Below are 20,362 nucleotides of genomic sequence, written 5' to 3'. Positions count from 1 at the left end.
ACGCTGGAAAGTTGAGGACGTACGTGGTCAATTAGAGACGCAGGATTAGAATCTGTGAGTGAACCCGTAAACTGATGGATGTGAACAGGACAGAGGCTACAGATGCCAACCCGAACTTATTAAGATAATTCTAAGAAAAATAACAAATATTTGGCACAAAAGTCTATAATTTTGACGATTTCCTCTATATAATATTGAGGGCAGATAGAAAATTTCAAAATATCTTTGACTTAAGCTTCAGATAAACTAAATTAGGTGATTCATCATGGACTAGATGATTGCTATTTCAACTGTCGAGACGTTATTCTAACAACAAAATCATGGAAAATCTGTAAAACTCTTTTTGTATACGACCTAGCAAACAAAGATTCAACAATCAGCTAGCACTTTACAACAACAAGACACCTGACTATTGCAACTTAGGTTCATGGAAAATCCGTAAAACTCTCTTCGTACATGACCCAGTAAACATGTGAATCAACACTGTTATATACAAGCAGCACTTCACAACAACAAGACATCTGACTACGTTAACTACAACTTAGCATCGTGCACTTTTGCTAGCAAACCAAAAGGATGAGATACCTGTATTGAACTGTGGCGACCTTCCTTTGATCGCAAACTCCTACGGATTGAAACTGAAACATGGGAAGAGAGGCTTCTCATTGCTAATGTAGACTTAAATAAGACTTTAAAGTATTCATTTATGGTGCAGAAAGTGGGATAGTTGTAGGTGTTGGATATATAAAGTCCCAAATGGCAGACCAATCTCTTGAATTAAGAAAACTGAAGAATAAAATAAGAGTGAGATCACCAGAATAGTAGGAGATGGTAGAACAACTCCACTAGGTTGACATCCACACAAGAGAGTGGCTTGGAAGAGGAATATTTTGATTAGCTTGAAAACTGCATCATCAGAGAGAAATGTCAGTTAGTAGAGAGGATCATATATCTCAACCCCAAATTGTGTAAAACGAACCAAATCTGTATAGATAGTGGAATGGATATGAGAGCATTGTTTATAGTCTTAAAGATTATTTAATCATGAGTTCATATATTAAAAACTTTCATCTGTCAGCTAGGAAGACGAAGAAAGGAAAAAGCCTATAACAAGTGAAGATAACGTTCATGGCATTGATGTGGAACAACAAAATTTGAAGAGAATCAAGACTTGAACCATCGAGTTGATAGAAACATAGCACATCTTTAAAGAAACCATATCTTATCTTTCCCATCACCCAAAATCGATTTCCAATACGGCCAGTTGCAGAAAGTGTAGTAAACAAATTATAGCTGAAGCTTGGATTTAGAGATGATGTGAAGGGATAAATAAAACAATGTCATGATCCATAAGAAACATATTCTCTATATAGAGAAAGCCTTACGTATAGAGAAACATTTTCCTAAAAATCGCAAAAAAAAAAAGCCTTACCTCATTCATAGACACTCAGCCGCAAATTTTTGTTATTCCGAAATTACAACTCTCTAACCCATTCTGAGCAACGAGATCAAGTTTCAAAGCCCCCAAAACGATTTCAATCACACGAATTTCGGTTTCCTCATCTGAGTTCGGGACTGGGGTGAAAAATAAGGGAAATTGTGGATCCTCTCTCCCTCAAGGGGCAGCAAAAGAAATCTAGGGTTTCTTCGCACGAGATTTTCCGACTGGATTTCAGTTTTTTTTGTGTGTGTGTGTGTGTACAAGAGCTAAATGACGTGCTAAGGACGCAAACAACATACGAGTTCTCTCTTCCATCAAATCGGTAACTCTTGTCACACAGACAGACATTGCTGGAAACACCTAGCTAATATACTTTTTCTTAATTTTCCCGCCATATTTGGATTCTTCTCAAATCCGCCTTCAACTGTGTAAGTATTATTTTCCCTTCATTTTTTTTTTAATAAAAAAAAAAAGCAATATGTTATAAGGGCAGCCCTCAGTTTACATTACATGATATTGGCACGTTAAAAAAAATAATATCATTGTGAACAAGTCACTTTAGATGAGAAACATTGAAAAATTACAATTTCCGGTGTGGAGTTTGTGTTTTAATTGTTTGCTCACTTATATGTAAAAAAGATCAAACTACATATTCAAGTTCGATTGATTGATTATTACTCTTTTTTTTTTGTCGGAAATACTGTCCATATATTTATTTATTTTTGTCAAATCCAAATCCATATTTTTGTTCCGGTGGGACCCTGGAAATTCCTCACATCTAATTTTTCAAACGGATCGATGATATTCCGCCAACCGCAAGTGCCAAGTGTTGTTGCAAAGGTTAAACCGGTTCAAACCGAGCAATGAACCGGATACTAAAACGCTAAAAACATCAAAAAGTTAGAACCTACGGGGAGTTGTCGGGGAAAAAGTGAAGCGATCGAGATTCGAGGAAGCGAAATTTGATCATCGAAGATGGCTCTGGCAGCTTTCGGGCAGCTAAACCTGGAGGAACCTCCTCCGGTCTGGGGATCTCGCAGCGTTGATTGCTTCGAGAAGCTCGAACAAATCGGTGAAGGAACTTACGGGTCTTCTTCTCAAATTCTTCCTCTTTTACTTGAATCCAAATTCAATTTTTATTTCGTAGTTTTACTCGGGATACTTGCTTTTCATGGGGATTGATAAAGTTGGGATTTTGAATGTGGCTTTAAACAATGCCTATAATTTTCAAGTATATTGTTGTGCGTTTAGGATGTTTACTGTTGTTGTTTTGCTCTCTTGCAGTCAAGTTTACATGGCTAAAGAGATCAGAACTGGTGAAATCGTGGCTCTGAAAAAGATCCGTATGGACAATGAACGAGAAGGGGTATTTGCTTCTTTCTCTTTATGCCCATCATCATGAGTATAAGGAATTGACGATTTGTAACTCATTTTCACATTTGGTACGATGCAGTTTCCTATAACAGCTATCAGGGAAATAAAGATTCTGAAGAAGCTGCATCATGAAAATGTTATTCAGCTGAAAGAGATTGTGACTTCACCAGGTATGTATAAGGAACACTCTGAAATTTAGTTTAGCAATTTCTATTGAAGAGCTCTAAAATTTTGTGCTTCATGAATTGTTCTGTCTCTTAACAGGCCGGGACAGGGATGACCAAGGAAAGCCAGGTTGGTGAAAATTAATTAAACTTCTCTAGTTTAGCCGAGAGATTTATTATAATTTGTGTTAAAGTTTGCGACTTTGCACGAAATTGTAGATAACAACAAATACAAGGGAGGCATCTACATGGTTTTTGAGTACATGGATCATGATTTGACTGGACTCGCTGATCGTCCTGGACTGAAATTTACTATTCCTCAGATCAAGGTATTAAAGTGTGTTAATGCTATCGACCTTTGCATACTAACTTTTACTAACATTCAATCCATGTTAAAAGTGTTACATGAAGCAACTGCTCACTGGACTACACTATTGTCATGTGAATCAAGTTCTTCACCGTGATATAAAAGGTGATTTTCCCAAGTACATTGTTGATGTATGGTTTTCACCTTTATTTGCTTATTAACCTTGATCTTGATGCAGGCTCAAATCTCCTTATTGACAATGAGGGGAATTTAAAGCTGGGTGATTTTGGGCTTGCTCGATCAATTTCCCATGATCATACTGGAAATCTCACAAATCGTGTCATCACATTATGGTATAGGTATGCCTAGGAATCATCAATTTGAAGTTTACATAATAGATACAGAGATAGTCTCGATAGCTCTGCATTATAGTTTTTGCTAATATATAAATTCTTGTTACTTTGCTGACTTACACGTATTGCGGCAGACCCCCTGAATTACTACTCGGGGCCACAAAATATGGCCCAGCTATTGACATGTGGTCGGTTGGCTGCATATTTGCTGAACTTTTGCATGCAAAACCAATCTTGCCTGGAAAAAATGAGGTCAGTGTTTCATCTTTTCTGATAGCCCAGTTCTTTTGAACATGTCATATGCTAGTACAGTGTTGCTTTGATGCCTATAGTAGTATAAAGATCCACCTGGTCTCCTGGTTGTATTGTGATAGCTTTGTATTAAATAACTAGCCATGGTTTAGATATATTATCACTGTTATTCTGTAACCATAGAGTCTGATAAGAATCTAAGCCTATATAATATGTGTACAAATTTGATCTGGGTTTTGGGGTCCGATAGCTTGTCAGAAACAGTGTAGTTCGCAGTTAAGTGTACCTCTTTTTTATAATCTCAAAATGATATTTTCTGCCTCCTACATTATTTCAGCATGAACAATTGAATAAGATTTTTGAGCTTTGTGGATCACCTGATGAAAATATTTGGCCTGGGGTTTCCAAGATGCCTTGGTATAAAAATTTCAAGCCCGCACGACCTATGAAGAGACGTGTGAGAGAGTCCTTCAGACAGTCAGTAAACTAAACCGATATATAGATTCACTTTTACGCAACTACTTTGATCAGAAGATTTCATTTGGCTTTTCTTCTCTTCTGCCACAGCTTTGATCGTCATGCTCTTGAACTACTGGAGAAAATGTTGGTTCTTGACCCATCACAGGTATTAGAAATCTTTATCCTTATTGGCAGCGAATACTTATGAGTGTATAAAAACTTTGCCTTTTATTGTGTCTTCAAGTCAGGACGTTGTAAACACCATTTAGAATTGTTCTTGACATACAAGTTGTTTTTTTTTTCCGTGTAGAGAATATCTGCAAAGGATGCTCTTGATGCCGAGTACTTTTGGACTGATCCGTTGCCATGTGACCCAAAGAGGTATTAGCATTTTCGGATTTTCTCGTAACTTTTTGTTTCTCCATCATCATTCTTCTGACTAAAACAATGTTTTGTATTTACAGTCTACCTACATATGAATCATCGCATGAGTTCCAGACAAAGAAAAAACGGCAACAGCTGCGTCAAAACGAGGAAGCAGCGAAAAGACAGAAACTGCAGCATCCACAGCAGCACCACTCTCGCTTGCGTCCATTACAACACGGTGGTCAATCTCATGCTGCTCCACATTGGTCTGCCGGTCCAAACCATCCCACTAACAACGCGCCGCCACAACAAGTACAAGCTGGACCCAGCCACCACTTCTATGGGAAGCCGCGTGGTCCACCTGGTCCAAACCGGTACCCTTCTAGTGGAAATCAGAGCCGAGGAGGTTACAGCAGCGGATCATATCCTCCACAAGGACGGGGAGCTCCTTATGTGGCCGGTCCTAGAGGGCCTAGTGGTGGTGCATACGGGGTTGGACAACCTAACTACACACAAGGTGGTCAGTATGGTGGCTCTGGAAGAGGTCAGAACCCAATGGGTGGTAGTAGAAACCAGCAATACGGATGGCAACAGTAAAGAGCTCTAAAGATTTGTTGCCAATATCCTAACACTAGGGGGGCAAATGTGAATCTAGTTATAGAAAGATTAATTAATATCAGATACTGAATTTCTTTTTCACACTTTGTTCCTCTCTGATAATTTCGAGATAGAAATTGATAGTGTATGCTGTAAAAAAAAGAGCAATCAGAACAGAGCAAAACATTGCCATTCTTTTGCTTAAGCTGTCTTGCGTCATTATTACACAACTCTATATAGAACAAAAATCATCCCAAATAATACTAGAGTTTCCAATAAAAAATCTCTTTCCTTATACCAGAATTTGTTTATTCCATCAAGTTATAAATCTTTTCTCTCTTTAAATCTTCCTACTCTGTTGCAGTTAAAGTATATATAAATTTAATTAACACGAGCAGCCACCTCGTTGTTGCTCCGCTTGAGACGAATTAGTCGATGGCTTTAGGTTCACATCAACCATATCATCTTGTTTCGTTGAAGAAAGTGACTCCATTCCTGGTAATGAAGCTGAAATCTTGCGGAATAGCGGCTACAAGTTTTCACATACCAAAAGAATAAACACACACACACACACAAAAGTTATTCAACGAAATCTCAGGAGTTTTAAACAGTCATGAGGATATATAGTTGCTTCTAACCTTGATGTTAAATCCTGCTTTTGCACTCGTCTCCATGAATATTACTCCAAAATCACGAGCTTTGTTATCCCCTTCCTCTATCGACACTTGCCTGTCAAATGGAAATGTCAAGTTGATAGCTAAATGACAAAAATTTCTATGTAACTTATTCATTCATGTCTTTTTGCTGTTCTTTTAGGCGTATCATTGGATTTGATGTTACTAAGTCATGTGGTTCGTCTTCTTAACTAACTATTTAGTTAGATTCCAGATGACAACCATTATCCAATAAAGACCTAAAATTCCTAATAATAATAGATTCATCAAGATCGGAAGGGGTTCCTCCAGCATCTTACCTCTTGTCAACGAGATCTGTTTTGTTACCCACCAGAACAATTATGACATCGCTACCTCTCTCTGTACGAACATCCTCAATCCACTTGGAGGTGTTCAAGAATGACTGCCTATCTATAATTGAAAATACGAAAACAAAATCCAAAACATGAGACTTTGCATAACATTCTTGCAAAATCTGTGAGAATTGAACGTAGTTTTTTGTCTATCTATGATTCTTCAAAGAACGGATGTATATAAAGGCGTCAATTCTGTGTAGATTGTACACAAAAGAAACTTTGGTGGTAAATCTAAAAAGTTCACACAGAAGCCTTACTTGCAACATCATAGACAATAACAGCAACAGAAGAATCTCTGATATAACTTGGTATCAGACTTCGAAATCTCTCTTGTCCGGCAGTATCCCTGTGCATCATTAAATCGAGGCTTACTACAACGCACATATCAAACATAAGACAGAAACTAGATGCATAAACCAGAATATATATGTCTAAAACAATGAAAATTTCATAGTCAATAAAGATGATACATGGTATTGGTATCACGTATATAAAGCTGAAAACTTCCATGGACATATATAGGTTCAACAAAAGATACCTAATGACCACATAGGCATTCATTGTTTGTTAATATTTGACGTTTCCTAAACGATTAGATATGGTATGTGGATTTTCCAAATGAACATGCAACCTTAAAGCAAAATTCCTTTGATAATTATGAGCGCAAAAAACCATGAATTGCGTTTGAAACATTCGGAGAGGATTCGTCTTTGAATCTACTCTCTAAAGGAACAGCAAAAGATGATTTACCATAGTTGCAGACGAAGAGTCCTATCCTCAAGGTACATTGTTTTAGACAAAAAATCAATCCCAATCGTAGCCTGCAAATTTTCGCATAACGAAGAATTACATTACACTCGGCAATACAAAAGTAAAAACAATCAGAAAATTTCAGGGCATATTAACCAAATCCGCAGTGAGTTTATTGCAAAATTTTGAATCTGATCCAAATCTTCCACACATAACAAGAGCAAAATGATCGCGGATCACACAGATTAGCATTCTGATTGAACAGATAATTGAAACAAAATCAAAAATTAAAACGGTAGATCGCAATGAGCTTTAGACAGAATCGATAGATTGGATGGATTTTCAAACCTGATAAGTGGTATCGAATTTGTCGTACATGAAACGAGTGATGATGCTGGTCTTGCCAACGGATTGATCTCCGAGGAATACAAGCTTGTACTTGGCTAAAGGTGACACAGACGCCATTTTTGTTTTCCCTCTCGAGGATCTTCACCGTAAGAAATTGAGGTATAGATCTGAGTTTGCGGGTTTTCTTCAGGTACAGATTTGTGAGAATTGAACGCGAGGTTTGAGTTAGACGCGTTTATATGGCTAGACGCAAAGGTAACCGCAAGCCACGAAAATTAACTTTTCTGAAGAATAGTAAAATACCCAAATCTTTTTTTCTTTTTTTTTTGGGCTAGTTAGCAAATTCTCTTTATATTAAAAAGAAAACTAATCTCGTCAAAAAAAAAAAAGTAATCAAGTTTATCAATTATCAGAGAGTTTTGCGTGCAATAACTAATGTGGGGGTCATATTTTTTATGTTTACAGAATTACAACAGTATTCATGGTAAAAGATAACAAAAAGAAAATGTAGTCATTTGCACATGAGTTTACACAATTTGTTGGCAAAAGGCTCTTTCACGCTCACCTCAACTCCAAAAAGAAGAAAAAGAAACGTCCAAGTTTCTTCTAATGCACACAAATCAAGTAATTAAATCAAAAATGAACTACATTTAATTAATGAAGACGATGGTGATATATCTAAACGACCCGTGTAGAACCTTTTCAAGGTGAGTGGTATCATTTAAACAACTAAAATTTCAAAGATCCACACCAAATACTATCATCAGTCACCACTTACATGATCGAGATTAAGCAGACCAGTGGATCATCTGGTAATGACATAGACAGATATCTCGTATTTAATGAGACAAACATTCTGTCCTGAAAAGGTTCTCTCAATCTTAACCACTTAAGAGCCACAAACTATGTTGAATATAGCTAGTCCAAATATTCCACAGAGAAAGGTACAACACAACTGCTTCTCTCAGTGTTAACTATTTAAGAGCCACATACTATCTTTTCACATTTACTCTCATATTTGTCCCCACTCTGATACATTTATATTTCATCTCTATCCGCCAAATCATCACACCTCTAGTTTCAGATTACCTTATTTTCTTCGTTTTGCACCCAAAAAAAAAACGAGAAAAGCGTGGAATGAATTCGGCATCTGCAGGACAGATGAAGAGCTCTGGAGTTGATACTAATGCTGATCAAATCTGTAACAAAAGCATTGTAATTCCAAACAGAATTGTTACATTAGCCAACAGCTTCGAGAAGAAAGACCGTTCCTGGTATGTTAAGTTTTGGTTATATACATAACATATTGCAGAATCAAGAATCAGCAAGAACTTAGGTAGCTAGGTAATGGGATAATGTATCTCTGCAGGTATGTCAAGTCTCAAATCCCTTCTGATCTATCTATTCAAGTCGACGATATTACCTTCCAAGCACACAAGGTAGAGTACATAAAGATTTGTTAGCTTGACAGTGTATTTACATATGAGTCTAGTGATTGCAATTCTACAAAACTAAGATGGAAAAAAAAAACATTATTTGGATCGAGTAACTTGGACTTCTATGTATGTCAACAAGTTTTACCTTATTTCTTTGCCTTCAACAGTTTCCTTTGATCTCCAAATGTGGTTACATAAGCAATACTGAGCTACAACCTTCAGCTTCTGAGAACGGGTATCATCTCAAGCTGGAAAACTTCCCAGGTGGAGCAGAAACATTTTGAGACCATTCTGAAGTTTTGCTACGGTCTGCCACTGGACTTGAATCCTCTCAACGTAGCCTCACTGAGATGTGCGTCAGAATACTTGTACATGACTGAAGAATTTGAAGACGGGAATTTAATCTCCAAGACAGATGCTTTCATCACTTTTGTGGTACTTGCCTCATGGAGAGATACACTCACTGTTCTGAGATCATGTGCAAACTTATCTCCATGGGCTGAAAACCTCCAAATTGTAAGGAGATGCTGTGACTTGCTTGCTTGGAAAGCCTGCAATGATGATAACATTCAAGAAGATGTAGATAGCAATCAAAGATGTCTATACAATGATATAGCCACACTTCAAATTGATCACTTCATGAGGATTATAACAACTGTAAAAGCAAGACGGGCTAAACCAGAGATCATAGGTAAAATCATCATGAGGTACGCAGAGAACTGGCTCCCGATAATCGATGAGGATTTGGAAGGAATTAGAGGTTTAGGGTTAGGAAAGAATGAGTTGCAGATTAGTGTGAACAGAGAAAGAACAGAGGAAAGCAATGTAGGATGTCAAGAACAAAAGGGAATTATAGAAAGCTTAGTAAGTGTGCTTCCTCAACCAACTGGAGCATTATCATGCCACTTTCTGTTAAGGTTGCTGAAAACGGCGATTGTTTATTCTGCATCACCAGCTTTAATATCTGATCTTGAGAAGCGGATCGGTATGGCATTGGAAGATGCTAATGTATGTGATCTCCTGATTCCGAACTTCAAAAACGAAGATCAACAGAGAGGAGCCAGGTGAGAAAAATCTGCTCTCTTGCTCATTTAAGTAAATACTTGAACTATAGAAACATTTGTTGACATTGGTTTATATGCGCAGATCACCTGAGGTATACACAATATACAATGTGGATGTGGTTCAAAGGATCCTCGAGTATTTCTTGATGCATGAGCAGCAGCAACAACAGCAACAGGTTCCAGGAAAGCCAAGCATAACAAAGCTCTTGGACAATTACTTAGCCGAGATTGCAAAAGATCCATGTCTGCCCATCACCAAGTTTCAGGTTCTAGCAGAAGCGTTGCCTGAAAGTGCTTGGAAATGCCATGACGGCCTCTATAGAGCAATTGATATGTTTCTCAAGGTGTACTAGCTTTCTTCTTATCTCCAAACCAAAAAAAAAACTTTCCACAGCTAATTATTTAGTCCTTTATTTCAGACGCACCCTTCACTATCAGAGCACGATAGAAGAAGACTGTGCAAAACAATGAACTGCGAGAAACTATCCCTTGATGCATGCCTACACGCTGCACAAAATGATCGATTGCCTCTGAGAACCATCGTCCAGGTATGCGATAAAAGAACCTTTTTTTTTAATTCCATAAGCCATTCTTGAAGTCGTCACAATAATTTAAGGGACTGATTCCATTATATAAACAAGATCAATACTCAGGTGCTTTTCTCGGAACAAGTAAAGATGAGGATGATGATGCAAGACAAGCAACCGGAGACCAAGGAAGAAAATCTTGTAGGTGGTGAGGATAAACGAATATCTAGGGATAATGAAATCAAGACACTTGAGGAAGAGCTCGAGAATGTGAAGAAAATGATGGCAGAGCTTCAGAACGATTACAATGAGCTTCAGCAAGAGTACGAAAAGCTAAGTAGCAAACAGAAGAACACACATAACTGGGGATTGCGTTGGCAAAAGATGAAGAAATCATTCCAGATCAAACGCGAAGACGATGAAACAAGAGACACGCCACGAAGAAGAAGTTCCACGGAACCAAGAACCAGCTTCAGGAGAAGAATGTCGATGTCATAAGCCCTAACTTGTGCTTTACTGAATTAAACCTATCAATTGTACTCTCAGTCAAAAACAAAACAAAAAAAAAAATTCTCAACCTCTATAATGCCCAATCATGTATTCGCAGTGTTTTGAAGACCGTGACATACGATATTTATTGTAAATTCCAATGCAAAAGACACTTCACTCTGTTTCGAATCCAATTTTTGTAATGTTGTTTGTTAACTAACTATTTCATGACTGTCTAGCAAAAACGATGTCGTTTGATATTTTTCCCAATTTTCTTCTCCAGAATCCGGTGAATCTCGTGAAAATACTCAGTCACTTGGAAATAGAATCTTTCGTTGAAATCAACGAGTCAAAGGCAAATTAGGGTAAAGTAAAATCGGAATCTTTTTCTCTTTGGAAATAAAAAATAACAACATTAATCGTCAGAATCAACGGCCCTGATTGAAACACACCTTATAAAGTTCATCTTTTTAGTTTTTCAGCATCCATTTCTCAGAAGCCGTTGTGTTATCATTGCCGCCACCATCACCATGTGTGGGATTCTTGCTGTTCTAGGTTGCGTCGATAACTCCCAAGCCAAACGCTCCCGTATCATCGAACTCTCTCGCAGGTTTTATCTCAAGTCTCCCCCTTTTATTATGCCTCACTCAATTCTTTGTTTATCCATCTCCTTGGTTTTGGTTTTGGCTGCGCATTGTTGTGAAAGTTATTGGGTATTGTTTTGGAAGAAAAAAGTTTCCAGCTTTCTGGGTAAAATGAGCTGGTTTTTATTAAATGAAGAGCTTTTCCTCGATTTCAATTTTGTGGGGGATATGAATACATGTATTGGTCAAATTTGATTGAATGGTTAAAAGTGATGGTATAATCTTTTCAATTGTTATGTAGATTGAGGCATAGAGGTCCGGACTGGAGCGGGCTCCATTGTTATGAGGACTGTTACTTGGCTCATGAGCGTTTAGCCATCGTTGACCCCACTTCTGGAGACCAGCCTCTCTACAACGAAGACAAGACCATCGTTGTCACAGTACATTGACTTGTGTCCTAATCTCAACTCCTTCACAAATGATCACATACATTACAAAAAAAAATAAAAAATCATGAGTCAAACCTCGAACTTTATGAGGATTTACGATGTTCAAGGATTTTTGTTTGTTTGTTTGGACGCTTTTCGTGCTTTCAGGTCAATGGGGAGATCTACAACCACAAGGCTTTGCGCGAAAATCTCAAGTCTCACCAGTTCCGTACTGGAAGTGATTGTGAAGTGATTGCCCATCTTGTAAGTACCATTCTGCATTTTTATGTCAATGCAAATGCAAGGAGGTCACCTAGATCTTAGATCTTTGTTACGTAATGGTAGTCAGAAAATTTCTTGTGTTCACCTTCTGTTTTATCAATCTGATTTATCATTTCTTAATATAATTGCAGTACGAAGAACATGGAGAGGAATTTGTCGACATGTTGGATGGCATGTTTGCATTTGTCCTTCTTGATACTCGGGACAAGAGTTTTATTGCTGCAAGGGATGCCATTGGTATCACCCCACTCTACATCGGGTGGGGTCTCGATGGTATGTTCACGTTTCTCTTAGAAATTCGCCTCAATGGATTAAGTGTATTTGTTTCTTGTCTTGTTTGTAACCCTTTTCATTGATTACTGATTTCCTCTCTGGTATATAATCATCCACAGGTTCTGTCTGGTTTGCTTCTGAGATGAAAGCACTTAGTGATGATTGTGAACAATTTATGGCTTTCCCCCCAGGCCACATCTATTCGAGTAAACAAGGTTTGTATCTCACATCAAGTATCTGTTTTATAGTAAATTCATGATGTTTCTTGGCTTACTCGTATCGCTTTGGACACACTCACAGAGTTCAAACTTGGTTGTAGTTACTTTTTCCATCTTTTTTGTGGATTTTTATGGCGTTTTTGCTGTGTATCATGTAGAAAACATTTCTTGTAGGCGGACTTAGGAGGTGGTACAACCCCCCGTGGTTCTCTGAGCTTGTCCCTTCAACCCCATATGATCCTTTAGCAGTGCGCAATGCTTTCGAGAAGGTAAATTCTTGAGCTTTATCCTCCTCAAGGTCTTAAATGTCTATTTCCAATTTATATCGCTTGTATAGTGGCTCAAGGTTCATTCTTTTATTGATAATTGCTGATGAGGTTTTCGAACCTATCGTTGACTTGCAGGCTGTTATAAAGAGACTAATGACTGATGTGCCTTTTGGTGTCCTCCTCTCTGGAGGATTAGACTCATCCCTTGTTGCTTCAGTGACTTTGCGCCATTTGGAAAAATCAGAAGCTGCTCGTCAATGGGGTTCAAAATTGCACACATTTTGTATCGGTTTGAAGGTCTTGAAGGCTTATTCCGATTACTCAAAATGTTTTCACCTATAGCTTTCTACGCTCATCAAGATTTGTTATTTACCTCTTTTTTTCTTTTCAGGGATCCCCGGATCTTAAAGCTGGTAAAGAAGTCGCTGACTATCTTGGAACTCGCCACCACGAGTTACACTTTACAGTTCAGGTAAATTTTCTCTTTTTGCGTCTGCGAGATTATTGAGTACTAAAATTTTAATCCATCGGCTGATTGCTTATCTCTTCTTGTAATGATAATATCAGGAAGGGATAGATGCAATAGAAGAAGTTATATACCATGTTGAGACCTATGACGTGACTACCATAAGAGCCAGCACTCCGATGTTTCTGATGTCGAGAAAAATAAAATCACTTGGTGTAAAGATGGTTCTTTCTGGAGAAGGTTCTGATGAGATTTTTGGAGGTTATTTGTATTTCCATAAAGCACCCAACAAGAAGGAATTTCACGAGGAAACATGCCGAAAGGTAACACCTTTGGACCAGAACTTTTTTGTGTTACTCTGCTTTTTCTAAACTTCTGAACCTTATTTGTGTGCTGATTTGCTTACAGATCAAAGCACTTCATCAATACGATTGCTTGAGGGCTAACAAATCAACTTCTGCATGGGGTGTTGAGGCTCGTGTACCTTTCCTCGATAAAGAATTTATAAATGTCGCGATGAGCATGGATCCAGAATGGAAGATGGTAGGTGGTATCTTTCTCATCATTTTCCTTTTTCATCAAAAGAGTGATTTCGATCCGTTTCTTTAATATAACAACACTGCTTTTGGAACATAGTTTCAGTTATATCTCAAATTTATAATCCCAAGTTATAAATCTGATAAAAAAATCTGGCTAAACTACAATGCAGATCAGGCCTGATCTCGGAAGGATCGAGAAATGGGTGTTACGCAATGCCTTCGATGATGAGAAGAATCCTTATCTACCAAAGGTTTTTATGACAAAAATTTCGTGCTCCCTGCAGTTTGACGAAATTATCCAGCTTTGCTAACAAGTTCTCATCTTTTTGGTAAATGTAGCACATTTTGTACAGGCAGAAAGAACAGTTCAGTGATGGAGTTGGATACAGCTGGATTGATGGTCTGAAAGATCATGCAAACATACATGTAATAAAATGTCTTTTTTAATTCATAGAAAGAATCTTAAAGTCACAGTTCGATTATTGTGGTGCTTTCCTTTCTCTCTTGGTTAGGTCTCTGACACAATGCTGACGAACGCAAACTTTGTCTTCCCCGATAACACACCTGTGACAAAGGAAGCTTACTACTACAGAACAATCTTTGAAAAGTTCTTCCCTAAGGTTACAATCATTTTCATTTGCGTTATTACACTCGTCTGATTTGATCTTTGCTCTGATTTGTTTTTCGGATTAAATGATGAGCAGAGCGCTGCTAGAGCGACTGTACCAGGAGGCCCAAGTGTGGCATGTAGTACAGCAAAGGCCGTAGAATGGGACGCAGCTTGGTCACAGAATCTTGACCCGTCAGGTCGTGCGGCTCTTGGAGTTCATGTTGCAGCTTATGAGGAAGATAAATCCGAAGATCCTCGTCCTGAGAAGCTACAGAAACTAGCAGAGAAAACGGCAGCCATTGTTTGAGGATAAACAAGGTTTAAGCTAATGTTTGATTTCCGCATTTCTCTTATTGTCCTTAAAAGACAAATACTAATCATCTTCCATACGATCAATGACTAAACATGTTCTCAATTTGGTTTGTTTTAGGGCCAAATCTGAATTTCTAAAATAATTTCAACAAATTCAGTTTGATGGTTTTGATTCCAGTTTTCGTATTTAAAAACAGTTCCAGTTTAACTAAACTTGATTCCGAAGGTCAAAATATCATATAGAAAAGAAAAAAAAAACTCACAAAAATGTAATGAGTCCGTCAACATATTGTAGTATTTTTTAAATTATTTATAGTGTAACTGTCATTATACAAGCATAACGACTCTGTGGCCCAATGGATAAGGCGCTGGTCTACGAAACCAGAGATTCTGGGTTCGATCCCCAGCAGAGTCGTATTATTTTTATTTTTTTTTAAGCACCATAAGATATTTTTTGATAGTCTATCGGAAATCATTATAGACTTTTTTTTTTCTTTCTATGAGTCATATAAAAAACATACTTAAATGCTGTGACGGTACGTTATATGATTATATATATATATATATCTATATTTTCGGTATTTGGTTGCCAAAAATACAACTGCTCCTTTCACATTTAGCTTATCACCAACCACGTGACCCCTACAGCTATTTCTTGGAGTTAAAACAAGAATGTAAGAAACTAATGACATAAGCCATGAAAATCTTGCTTTGTTTTAATACTTTTTTATAAACGTTTTTTGTTTTAAACTCTTGTTTCTTTCTCCAGAAAACTCCAATAAATATAATATTATTTCAAAATCGATTTATATAGGTAAAAATAATTGATTCTTAAAGGTAATCAAAACTGTTTTTCAATTTTAAAAATATAATTATCACATTTAAAAATAAACAATTTTAATTTGTAAATTATAGTTATCCGATAAAAGAGATTGTATTAACAGAAAAAATTATGAAAGAAGAAAAATTAAAATAAAAAGCACAAGTTACAAATTTACTTTCTCAAACAAATATACATGTATAAAAATGCTGGTTTCTCAACAGAATTTTTCCCTGAATTAGATATGTGCTCTTTTTACACGTCAAATTCAAACGTGTCATTCACAATCTAAAATCTTAATCGTAAGTTTCTGACCCATTCATATAAGTATATATGCTTAAACTTCACTGTATTCAGCCTAATTACTATTCAACCTTATTTTCAATTTATTAAAAAGTCCCTTTCTGCCCGCTCTCTGACTCTGTTCATACAAAAACTGTTCTTTTAAATTAAAAAAAAAAAAAACAAGACATGCTTATTCATTTTTGATGATTTATTCAAATTCACAAGTCTTTTTACCAAAATGGATATGCTTTAATACTCTACTTGAAATGTATTGTATTCAACTTACAACCTGTTTTCAATTAATTAAATTCATTTTCTGCCAACTGTCATGATTTGTTTCCATTTTTTATTTTTATCTTAAAATGCCAAGTCTTTTTACCAAAAAGAATTTTAAATTCAGGCAGACATTTTTTTTTTTTGGTTGGAAATAAGTTCCATTTTACTATATAAGTAAGACAATGTGCCTCTACGGATCCTCATCATCATTCAGACAGCAATAAGCAAAAATATTCACTTGTCCAAAAAATGGCGTCTCTCAAAGTTCCCGCAAATGTTCCTCTTCCCGAAGAAGACGCTAATCAGCTCAACGAAGCCTTTAAAGGTATTCGTCTCTCTATTTCTCTCTATCCCTTCATTAGTCAGCTGTGTTAACTAAAACTATAATTCTTCTTCTAAGTTTGAATCATTTATTTCTGGTATTATTACTTTGACTGATCATCTCATTAATCTATTTCAATATTAAGATCCTCATATCTGATCGTATGTCTATTGTTTGGGCATATTTTGTAACGAATAAATGATAGGCGCCTTTGTTGAGAAGAAACCTCATTTTCTTTTGTTTCCCAACGATCAAAATCTGAGTAGTTATTTAGTTAAATCTCATCAGTCATCATTCTTCTCCAGAGAGTTTTAATTTGATTTAAATCACGTAGACCTTCAAATCTTAAAGAGATCAAAACAATAAAAAAAAAATGATATAAGTATATGAGGTTATATAAAAAAAAATATGAGGTTATAAATCAAAACAATAAATAAAAATCTTTTTGAGGAAACTATAAATTTCATTATTATTAAAGTATATCAAGACTAATTCTGACTCTATTTTTCTCTGCCGGTGTAATTATTATGTTTTCCTTTGCTAGTCTCTAGCTAATAGACTACAAGATTTTACTTGTTATATATGACGTAGGTTAGGAATGGTTGAGCTAAACCACCAGCCACGGAAAAACACCGATAAATACAATATAAAAAAATGACGGATTTGGCCCGGCATGATCTTAAGATTTTTGCCTAGGGCTCGATCCCCGGGTTTTTGGTTAATTAACCACAATACCATTCGATAATACTGTTAATAACTTCTCTTCTACTCGTTAGAGATTTTGGGGACATGACTTTAGTTATTTTTGTGTGTTGTCAAATACAGGATGGGGAACCAACGAGGGAATGATCATATCAATCTTGGCTCACAGAAATGCAACGCAACGAAACTTCATCCGCGCCGTTTATTCGGCTAACTACGACAAGGATCTTCTCAAAGAATTGGACAAAGAGCTATCCGGTGACTTCGAGGTAAAATATTTGTATATAATTGTCATCTTTTGGTCTATGTTCTGTATACTGATCGGTTTAGACTATATATGTTCTGTTTGTGATAAAACAGCGAGCTGTGATGCTGTGGACTTTTGATCCAGCGGAGAGAGATGCTTATTTGGCGAAGGAATCTACCAAAATGTTCACCAAAAACAATTGGATTCTTGTCGAAATCGCTTGTACTAGATCTTCCCTTGAGTTTTTAAGTGCCAAGCAAGCATACCAAGCCCGCTACAAGACCTCTCTTGAGGAAGATGTCGCATACCACACATCTGGAGACCTCCGAAAGGTAGCTTATAACTTATAAGTCTGTAAAAATTCGTGAGTTTCATCTCAAAACCAATAAAAACGATTGAAATACTTCATATCTTATATACATATATATGAAGTCACTTACATTTGTCGATGTAAGATTGATTAAAAAGTTAGTTCATTTATCATCTCATCAAGAATGCATGTATATAAGTTTGTAACTTATCACTTATGTTGTTGTTTATGCAGCTCTTGGTTCCTCTTGTAAGCACCTTTAGGTACACCGGAGATGAGGTGAACATGATGCTAGCTAGTTCCGAAGCTAAGATACTTCATGAAAAGATTGAGGAAAAGGCCTACGGTGATGAAGATCTCATCAGAATCTTGACAACAAGAAGCAAAGCTCAAATCAGCGCAACACTCAATCACTTCAACGACAAGTTCGGAACTTCCATCACCAAATACCTAAAGGAGGATTCGGACAACGAATACGTTCAACTACTCAAAGCCGTGATCAAATGCTTGACATATCCAGAGAAGTACTTTGAGAAAGTTCTACGTCAAGCCATCAACAAAGTGGGAACAGACGAGTGGGCACTCACTAGAGTGGTCACTACACGAGCCGAGTTCGACATGGAACGGATCAAAGAGGAGTACTTACGCAGAAACAGTGTCCCACTTGACCGAGCCATTGCAAAAGACACTCATGGTGACTATGAGGATATTCTTCTCGCTCTTCTCGGACATGATGAACATGCTTGAAGTTGAAACAATATTAGCAAGAGTAAAAATCAAAAACGCATTTTGTGTTTAATAAGACAGTTGTGATTGGTCGTGCATGCAACCTGGTAATGTTGAATGATTTATGAGTGTTTTCCAGTTTCTTTGTTTCCTTTTTTATTTCTACAGTTTATCTTATCATGAAAGAACCTTACAATAGACTTTTTGGCTCGAATACACTCACAAAGACTTTTCACTCTCTCACCCTTCTAAGAATACTTTATCAACTTAAGAATATTGCATATTTTAATGAATAATTATAACAAATGACCATCCTGACAAGACTATTTGCAAAAATGACCAAGAGCAGCAGACGACACTGTTCAATTTTTTTAAATACCCTTTAACCCCTACTCATCTATGCTACTACCTACACTATAGAGGAAATTTTGTCAGATTCCCCAAAAATAAAATATTGATTATAATCTAAACTATTTCCCTATGTGGCATTAATTTGGGAAATTATTCAATTGTAACACCTTTTCAAACCAAAAATTCATCTGGTGTTTATCTTTCTGGCAACAGAACCGACGTTTACAAAAGACATCATTTCACATATTTTTTATCGGCTCTGGAGACTGTACAAATTTCGAAATCGGGTGAGTGCTCCTTTAACCAAGATGGAACCATTGCTGCCGAAGAGAATACTCGCCGCTAGCGAAGAACCCGGCGGCAAGAGAGTTAATTGCTATCACCAGTATGATAAGTGTGCATCTATCTGAATTGGTTGCACACTGGTATAGTCACCTGATTTCTCCATCATTGATCAAATTAAATTTCTTTTCTGGTTTTTTTAAGGAAAAACAACTTCGTATTCAACTGTTAGAACGATGATGATCCTATTAGATTGATGCTAACGTATATAATAGTGTGTATTTATCTGAATTACTTTTATAATTCTATTGTTAGACTGCTAACAATATATATAGAGTGTTATATATATATAGCGTACTAACTACAAACATAACATCTATAACAATCTAGATAATTTATTATTGTTATCAATCTAACATATTTTTTACCATATTAACTATAAGGTTAGACATTAATTTATATGTTACGTGCTAAGTATATCAATAACATCTTTAATCATTTATATAACTCATTCTTGTTAGCAATTTAACATATTTTTTATCTAGTAAATTATAATGTTGGACGTTAATTTATATGTAACATGCTGAGTATATCAATAATATCTTTAATCATCTATATAACTCATTATTGTTATCAATCTAACATTATTTTTATCGTGTATATAATAATTGTTAATCTATATCAAAATATGTAACTTGTTATTATAATGTATATGATACGTCTAGGAAAAAAAAATTTGTGTGGCTGTAATTTCTTGCATAAAGATATTGCCTACTCTACTTATATTTTAGTCCCTTATAAATTGTACCATACTGTCAGAACCTGCTGTTCATGTTAAGCTTCGGTAAAATATCTGGGGGTAAGATTGTCATTACTGATGACCATGAACACAGTGATAACAATTCTTGGTGGGCCCTTGGTCATGCAGCTAATTTCGTTTCCCATTTGGTATATTCACCTAATTCACTGTATTTTAATCAAAATATAGCTCAGCCTATTTTCTTCATATTGATAGCTAAATGCATGTAAATACATATCTCTGGAAATTAAATAATTGACTCTATTAAAAATAAAAATAGAAATCGATAAATATTATTTAACTC

The 20,362-nt window shown here is 36.4% G+C and overlaps 5 protein-coding genes and 1 non-coding gene across 7 annotated transcripts; 5 read left to right on the top strand and 1 right to left on the bottom strand.

Moving 5' to 3' along the window:
* Nucleotides 1-2,357: 2,357 nt before the first annotated feature.
* Nucleotides 2,358-5,512, top strand: LOC18019132 (cyclin-dependent kinase C-1). The gene is made up of 12 exons (XM_006399457.2): nt 2,358-2,529; nt 2,726-2,807; nt 2,895-2,985; nt 3,080-3,109; nt 3,199-3,308; nt 3,379-3,451; nt 3,525-3,645; nt 3,774-3,891; nt 4,229-4,368; nt 4,459-4,516; nt 4,661-4,731; nt 4,815-5,512. Exons 1-12 carry the CDS (start codon nt 2,417-2,419, stop codon nt 5,311-5,313), a joined length of 1,506 nt encoding a protein of 501 aa, XP_006399520.1. The 5' UTR covers nt 2,358-2,416; the 3' UTR covers nt 5,314-5,512.
* On the bottom strand, nt 5,487-7,668 carry LOC18019130 (ras-related protein RABH1e). Its single transcript, XM_006399458.2, has 6 exons — nt 7,442-7,668; nt 7,094-7,164; nt 6,601-6,689; nt 6,287-6,398; nt 5,952-6,042; nt 5,487-5,842 (listed from the first exon to the last, which is right to left on the bottom strand). The coding sequence occupies exons 1-6, from the start codon at nt 7,556-7,558 to the stop codon at nt 5,699-5,701; spliced, it is 624 nt and encodes a 207-aa protein (XP_006399521.1). The 5' UTR covers nt 7,559-7,668; the 3' UTR covers nt 5,487-5,698.
* An 891-nt stretch (nt 7,669-8,559) lies between these two features.
* LOC18019129 (BTB/POZ domain-containing protein DOT3) lies at nt 8,560-11,007 on the top strand. Its single transcript, XM_024156448.1, is given in 7 exon segments — nt 8,560-8,715; nt 8,811-8,880; nt 9,045-9,155; nt 9,157-9,941; nt 10,024-10,285; nt 10,361-10,489; nt 10,583-11,007. Coding segments are annotated over 7 exon segments (1,878 nt in total). The 5' UTR covers nt 8,560-8,578; the 3' UTR covers nt 10,967-11,007.
* A 286-nt stretch (nt 11,008-11,293) lies between these two features.
* Nucleotides 11,294-15,095, top strand: LOC18019128 (asparagine synthetase [glutamine-hydrolyzing] 3). 2 transcript variants are annotated; one of them, XM_024156621.1, is made up of 15 exons: nt 11,294-11,322; nt 11,432-11,567; nt 11,843-11,981; nt 12,138-12,233; nt 12,383-12,524; nt 12,644-12,739; nt 12,917-13,011; nt 13,147-13,308; nt 13,403-13,483; nt 13,579-13,800; nt 13,886-14,020; nt 14,187-14,267; nt 14,356-14,442; nt 14,529-14,636; nt 14,721-14,933. In XM_024156621.1, exons 2-15 carry the CDS (start codon nt 11,488-11,490, stop codon nt 14,931-14,933), a joined length of 1,737 nt encoding a protein of 578 aa, XP_024012389.1. In that variant the 5' UTR covers nt 11,294-11,322; nt 11,432-11,487. The 2 variants fall into 2 exon arrangements, with proteins under 2 accessions (XP_024012389.1, XP_006399518.1); XM_006399455.2 differs by lacking the exon at nt 11,294-11,322 and having other exon boundaries at nt 11,488-11,567; nt 14,721-15,095.
* Nucleotides 15,096-15,280: 185 nt separating this feature from the next.
* TRNAR-ACG lies at nt 15,281-15,353 on the top strand. The gene has a single exon. It is a non-coding gene; the product is annotated as a tRNA-Arg (tRNA).
* Nucleotides 15,354-16,527: 1,174 nt separating this feature from the next.
* LOC18019127 (annexin D7) lies at nt 16,528-18,722 on the top strand. The gene is made up of 4 exons (XM_006399454.2): nt 16,528-16,644; nt 17,467-17,612; nt 17,704-17,922; nt 18,135-18,722. The coding sequence occupies exons 1-4, from the start codon at nt 16,569-16,571 to the stop codon at nt 18,645-18,647; spliced, it is 954 nt and encodes a 317-aa protein (XP_006399517.1). The 5' UTR covers nt 16,528-16,568; the 3' UTR covers nt 18,648-18,722.
* The last annotated feature ends 1,640 nt before the right edge of the window (nt 18,723-20,362 follow it).

This window comes from Eutrema salsugineum, unplaced genomic scaffold, assembly GCF_000478725.1.
Source record: "Eutrema salsugineum unplaced genomic scaffold, Eutsalg1_0 scaffold_2, whole genome shotgun sequence".
Lineage (NCBI taxonomy): Eukaryota > Viridiplantae > Streptophyta > Magnoliopsida > Brassicales > Brassicaceae > Eutrema > Eutrema salsugineum.
Note: the sequence above shows the minus strand (reverse complement) of the source record. Positions and strands in the feature narration are given on the sequence as shown.

Coding starts and splice junctions, on each gene's coding strand:
- LOC18019130 (XM_006399458.2), bottom strand. CDS start 7,558: ATGGCGTCTGTGTCACCTTTAGCCAAGTACAAGCTTGTATTCCTCGGA. Junction 6,399..6,600: donor TATTGTCTATGATGTTGCAA/GTAAGGCTTCTG, acceptor TTTCAATTATAG/ATAGGCAGTCATTCTTGAAC. Junction 6,043..6,286: donor ACAGATCTCGTTGACAAGAG/GTAAGATGCTGG, acceptor TCCATTTGACAG/GCAAGTGTCGATAGAGGAAG.
- LOC18019132 (XM_006399457.2), top strand. CDS start 2,417: ATGGCTCTGGCAGCTTTCGGGCAGCTAAACCTGGAGGAACCTCCTCCG. Junction 2,530..2,725: donor ATCGGTGAAGGAACTTACGG/GTCTTCTTCTCA, acceptor GCTCTCTTGCAG/TCAAGTTTACATGGCTAAAG. Junction 4,517..4,660: donor TGGTTCTTGACCCATCACAG/GTATTAGAAATC, acceptor TTTTCCGTGTAG/AGAATATCTGCAAAGGATGC.
- LOC18019127 (XM_006399454.2), top strand. CDS start 16,569: ATGGCGTCTCTCAAAGTTCCCGCAAATGTTCCTCTTCCCGAAGAAGAC. Junction 17,613..17,703: donor AGCTATCCGGTGACTTCGAG/GTAAAATATTTG, acceptor GTGATAAAACAG/CGAGCTGTGATGCTGTGGAC. Junction 17,923..18,134: donor CATCTGGAGACCTCCGAAAG/GTAGCTTATAAC, acceptor TTGTTTATGCAG/CTCTTGGTTCCTCTTGTAAG.
- LOC18019128 (XM_006399455.2), top strand. CDS start 11,488: ATGTGTGGGATTCTTGCTGTTCTAGGTTGCGTCGATAACTCCCAAGCC. Junction 13,012..13,146: donor TGCGCAATGCTTTCGAGAAG/GTAAATTCTTGA, acceptor GTTGACTTGCAG/GCTGTTATAAAGAGACTAAT. Junction 14,021..14,186: donor TGGATCCAGAATGGAAGATG/GTAGGTGGTATC, acceptor ACTACAATGCAG/ATCAGGCCTGATCTCGGAAG.